Source organism: Embiotoca jacksoni, unplaced genomic scaffold (genome assembly GCF_022577435.1).
Source record: "Embiotoca jacksoni isolate LCO1_2020_lvr unplaced genomic scaffold, fEmbJac1.0.p SCAF_23, whole genome shotgun sequence".
In the NCBI taxonomy this organism is placed as follows: Eukaryota; Metazoa; Chordata; class Actinopteri; family Embiotocidae; genus Embiotoca; species Embiotoca jacksoni.
Window position 1 is genome coordinate 7134435 of NW_027185374.1, and position 6023 is coordinate 7140457.

Sequence of the window (6023 nt, forward strand, 5' to 3'; positions counted from 1 at the left end):
CAAACAACAAAAGCAGGCAACTGACTTGGAGACCCAGACTCCAACGGGTCTGCGAACCCCCAGGTTCTCTGGTTGTAAATTAGAAATATATTTAATCAAATGAACTACAAAAAATCCAATCAAATAATATGAAATAGAAAATTTTTAATTTGCACCATAGAAAAGAAATTCAACTAAAGAGGCTCCTGCATTAATCGTATCCCCTTGTCTGTTTGACCTTCAGAGGGGCTTTTTCAAAATATTTTTAAGATTTCATTTTAGTTTTTAACATGCTCATGGGGTACCTCATATTCCTGAATAAAGATGCATTTAAATTGCCTGAAACTATCTGACACTCAAGAGAACCAGTGACTAGATTTTGCAACATGTGAGCCCCAACAACAATTTTCTGAGGCCCCCTAAGAGATGCTTTGTTTGCCCTTGGATTGCAATGACAGTGTAATAATAGGATGCCCTCATTGACCCCATGAAGATTTAACTTGTCCGTTTTTCTCTCTGTAGATGACCAAAGCATGGCAATTAAAAAACAGTCTGAATGCTTATTAATGTTGGTGCTGGGAGTCTGAACCCTGATGGTCCAATTGAAACATGGCAGAAAACATATTTCCACTATGCTTCTTGTGAGACTTAATTTTAAAGTCTTGTGTGGAATTATAAAACGTGTAAAAAACTAAAATGGAAGAAAAGATGCCCTTCTTCTCATATTCCTCCTGAGGAAATTTCCAAGTCAATCAGACATGTTTGTGTTTGTCGGTCTCTTCTATACCCATTTCTCACCCATAATTAACTCCACATATAAGTGATTTTTTTTATTAGTGAAGAGTTCATCCCAAGTGTCAAACACATCTCTTTTTTTCATTAACTGGTAATTAAATGCAATTCTTCCACCAAGCAATTACTTCTTGTACAGTAGCTTTACAAAGTGATTGGCAAATGATGCATTTAGATTGCCGGAGCTCCTGCATATTAACATTTTAATGACATTTTATGCGGGATTGTACAGTGGTGTGAAAAAGTGTTTGCCCCCATCCTGATTTCCTATTTTTTTTGCATGTTTGTCACACTTAAATGTTTCAGATCATCATACAAATTTAAATATTAGTCAAAGATAACACAAGTAAACACAAAATGCAGTTTTTAAATGAAGGTTTTTATTATTAAGGGAGAAAAACAATCCAAACCTCTCATGGCCCTGTGTGAAAAAGTGTTTGCCCCCTAAACCTAATAACCGGTTGGGCCACCCTTAGCAGCAACAACTGCAATCAAGCGTTTGCGATAACTTGCAATGAGTATTTTACAGCTGTGGAGGAATTTTGGCCCACTCATCTTTGCAGAGTTGTTGTAATTCCGCCACATTGGAGGGTTTTCCAGCACGAACCGCCTTTTTAAGGTCATGCCACAGCATCTCAGTAGGATTCAGGTCAGGACTTTGACGAGGCCACTCCAAAGTCTTCATTTTGTTTTTCTTCAGCCATTCGGAGGTGGACTTGCTGGTGTGTTTTGGATCATTGTCCTGCTGCAGAACCCAAGTTGGCTTCAGCTTGAGGTCACGAACAGATGGCCGGACATTCTCCTTCAGGATTTTTTGGTAGACAGTAGAATTCATGGTTCCATTTATCACAGCAAGTCTTCCAGGTCCTGAAGCAGCAAAACAGCCCCAGACCATCACACTACCACCACCATATTTTACTGTTGGTATGATGAAGCTTTAGAAATGGCTTTATAACCTTTTCCAGACTGATAGATCTCAATTACTTTATTTCTCATTTGTTCCTGAATTTCTTTGGATCTCGGCATGATGTCTAGCTTTTGAGGATCTTTTGGTCTACTTCACTTTGTCAGGCAGGTCCTATTTAAGTGATTTCTTGATTGAGAACAGGTGTGGCAGTAATCGGGCCTGGGTGTGGCTAGAGAAATTGAACTCAGGTGTGATAAACCACAGTTATGTTTTAACAGGAGGGGGCAAACACTTTTTCACACAGGGCCATGTGGGTTTGGATTTTTTTTTTCTCCCTTAATAATAAAAACCTTCATTTAAAAACTGCATTTTGTGTTTACTTGTGTTATCTTTGACTAATATTTAAATTTGTTTGATAATCTGAAACATTTAAGTGTGACAGACATGCAAAAAAATTGGAAATCAGGAAGGGGGCAAACACTTTTTCACACCACTGTAGCTGAGGTAGTGCGGCTCAAGTCCAAGTTGAGCATACCATAACAAATTTTGGCTCTGATTTTAAATGATCAAGGTCATGTGCAAGTCAGGTCTTTCTGTCCTCGGTAGGCCAAGGCTTAGTTTCCACCTTGAATAAATAAAAAGACTGAAATGGCCTGTTTCATAGCAGTGAGTTTTCTTGTCATGGGGGGAGAAGCCTGTTTCTTTTAGTAATAACAGTGACAAAAAGTGAACTGTGCCAAGTGGAAATTAGCAACTGTTAGCATGCTAACACACTAAACTAAGAAATACATGTTAATGTTCTATCTGCTAAATATGGCATTGTCATGATTAGTATGTCAGTATAAAAATTTGGCTAAAACATTGTTCTAGCAGCTTTACAAAGTTGCTGTGCAAGTGTGGCTGCAGATATGTTTATGTGCTACAAGTAAAACACTTTTTTATGATGCCAATTCAAAGCATATATCTGTGATGTGTCAGTGTAATAACGGAGGACACAGCGGAGGGTTTCCGCCAAATTCAATCCAGTGAATGTTTATACAAAATATAAAAAAGACAATGGATTCGGATTTGTGGAAACCCTCTCTCATTTTACAGAATTAGACTGAAATAACAATAATGTTTTGCTTTGGGATGCAAAACAACACCTTCCTTGTTGAAACTTCCTTTTATGTTGCATATAGCCTAACTAAAAATAAACAAGTGCAATTATTATTACATGCAACCAATTTAAAAAAAAAAAAAACTTTTACAGAGGAGTTTATTTGAAATAAAAAAAGTAAAGTAATTGATGCATTCTGATCAAGCCTCTGATCAATAATTATTGGATGGTTCTAAAAGACTGCAACCTCCTAAGCTGTCCAGGCACATTACGTAGCACTGAGTTTACCCATTTGCTGCCAGTGTAGGGCTTAGCCTTAATTACACGGACACTGTGGGATTCACAATTAAGCTGAATCAGGATGCAGTGCTTGGTTAAAGAGAACGACTGCTAACTAGACAGAGCACGAAACATGAAAAGAGACGAGTTGGAACATGAACTGGTCCTGTGACAACAGCAGGGTCCAGAAGCCCCTGTCCCATTATATCTTTTCCTCTGTTTGTCCAACGCACACAAAGAGTGGCGTACAGCATTATCGACGACATTCTTTTTCTTGATACTTCAACTCTCCACAGTAAAAGCGAAGAGTTTAACTTAAGTGCACTTCTTGTGAGAAAGAGGTTAACCAGTGAGTTTTTGTCCAAACGTCATCATACTGGTGTCCCTGACTGACTACATTTGCAGTAATGTGCAGTTCTTTCCCTCAAAACATATTGGTGTCGTGATCCTTTTACTCTGAAACAGGAAGTGTGCACCAGTACATTCATTTAAAGACACAAGTGGGGCTGCATGAAGGTTCAGAAGCAAACATCTGCTTTCTGAATAGGTCAGATTTTCGGAATAAATACCAGTAAGCGATTGTTACACACACACAAACACGCGCGCGCGCGCACACACACACACACACACACACACACACACACACACACACACACACACACACACACACACACACACACACACACACACACACACATATAGCATAAGAAATAAGGTGCATATTATCAGCATATCACTGCTGCTGTGTTAATCAGGGTCAAACCATTTCCAATACAACTCTTGATCTGATCTAGCATTTATTATCTCATTATGTATGTTATGTATTTTAAGTAAATGCAAGTAAAAGGCCTTTTGACCTTTCCCCAATATTTTTACATCTCTTAATATTTCCAAATAATTGCAGAAATGTAACAGCACAGATTGTAACTGCTTATGAGGAGCATAATAAGGGAGATGTTAAAAAGGATGCAATTAAGTTGTTTTTTTTGGTGTGTTTTGTAATTCAAAAGTGCCACTTTAACCACGAAATGACAAATACCAAGGGGAGAACACAATGTCAGAGGATATAAATGAGCTCTCGTTTTAATTGCTTGGGATGATGCTGACCAGTGGAAAAACATGTCTTGGCTTTAAGTCAGATACTAACTTGGTCTCAAGATGAAGCCTTGAAAAGCTCAGAGGTAAAACTTTAATGACTCCCAGCCTTCAGGGTTTCCAGCCCCCCCTTGTTTTCCTTTCTCTCTAATGAGCACAGCCAATCACTGATCTAGATTTTTGCCATCTTTGAGAACTTGATAACAACAGGTGTCTGGTCAGTGATGCGGCAAATCAGGGAGAGACGAAACAGGTTACAACCTTTGCTCCATTCTGGAAAGTCATATCTCAACTTCGTTCTTTGGTAGGAACACAGAAGCGACAGATTTTTGTGCACAATGGATGATTTGATGGTGAGCCTCCTTGGCTTCAGAATCTTTGTTTCTTGCATTGGACTTGTGGGTAACGTATTTCTCATCCTTTCCATCATTCAGACCAAGTTCTCCCGAATTAAGTCGTTTGAGTTGTTTCTCCTCGGACTGGCTACAGCCAACTTGGTGGAAATTGTCATCATAAACATCTACGATCTTGTCATCCTTCAGACTTCCTCCACCAGCATCAGCACTGGGTCGTGTCGCTTGCTGAAGTTCATTTCTGTGTCTGGTGAAGTTGCCAGCATCTTCTTCACGGCTCTCATCAGCATCTACCGCTACCAGAAGCTGAGAGACGCCGACAAGAGGGTCAACCTCTCGATATACATGGACAGCATCAGATCAGCCTGGATGTTGATTGGGGTTTGTGTGATGCTCTCCACGCTGACCACTCTCCCCATCTTTGTTTTGAACCCTCAAGACTCTGGGAAAAACTTTACCAGAAACAGCAGCAGCTGCCCTCCAGACTTCTTTCAGTGTAGCAAAGACGACTGTCCCATGCTCAACCGGATATACAAATACTTGTTCATCCTGGTGTGCTACCTGCTGCCCCTGATCATTGTCACAATCACCAGCTGGCTCATCCTCTCAGTGCTACTGAGCCAAAGGAGAACGGTGACACCGGTGGTTAGTGTGAGCGGGTCAAACCAGCTGGGCAGGAAGACTCGAAATCCGAAGCTCCAGCGGAGCACGTTAGCTGTGCTGGCAGCCATGGCATTGTTCCAGGTAGACTGGACCCTCTACCTGATCTTCCAATGGATCTTTAGCACAACTGATTTTCCCATGTGGGTTGAAATTGAGTTATTTATCTCAACTTCCTATACATCCATCAGTCCGTATGTGTACGGGGTAGGAAATAACCTGTTCTCTTTTAAAAACTTCAAAAAAAAGTAGTGTAAAGCTTTTCTGTGGATGAGACTTTGTGCTGAGCCTTTCTTTTTAGTGATAAATTGAAACACACTGCATTTCAGCAGTCAAATAAAAATGCTTTTTATCACTAAATATTGACAATAATGTTATATTGCTACACTTAATTCAGAGGAAAAAGAAGATGGTGGCTTTCAGAACAGCTTTGCTGAGGAGGTCAATCTAAAAAGCTTTAAAAACTCACAAATTGCCCTTTTTTTTTTCAATGCAGTTCCTCACACGACAGCTATATTTGTAATGTGATCATTACAGTCTTGTGCACACACCAACATGGTCTGTGTTTATGGCACGATAAACTGAGGGAACAAGCAACTCTGTTCCTTGTACCATGTTACAAAAAAAACAGCAAAGTCACCAGTTTATAAAATTTAAATACATGTATTGATTATGTTCTGACATGAGTAAAACTTGGGCTTTGTAACACTCACTGGCCCCTGCTGAAAGTGAAATTTAGCAGACATCGGTTACATATTAGACATGGTAGCCCATTTAATCTGATGGTGACCAATCTCTGTTGATATAGGATTAAATATGCCTTTTAAATTGTTAGTAATGAAAGACAATACATATATAA

General features: G+C 39.5%; 1 protein-coding gene across 1 annotated transcript; it reads left to right on the forward strand.

Moving 5' to 3' along the window:
• Positions 1-4489: 4489 nt before the first annotated feature.
• On the forward strand, positions 4490-5416 carry ora6 (olfactory receptor class A related 6). Its single transcript, XM_069158771.1, has one exon. It carries the CDS (start codon positions 4490-4492, stop codon positions 5414-5416), a length of 927 nt encoding a protein of 308 aa, XP_069014872.1.
• Positions 5417-6023: the final 607 nt, after the last annotated feature.

What these genes read in the sequence shown, in the direction of transcription:
- ora6 (XM_069158771.1), top strand. Translation starts at nt 4,490, where the DNA reads ATGGATGATTTGATGGTGAGCCTCCTTGGCTTCAGAATCTTTGTTTCT.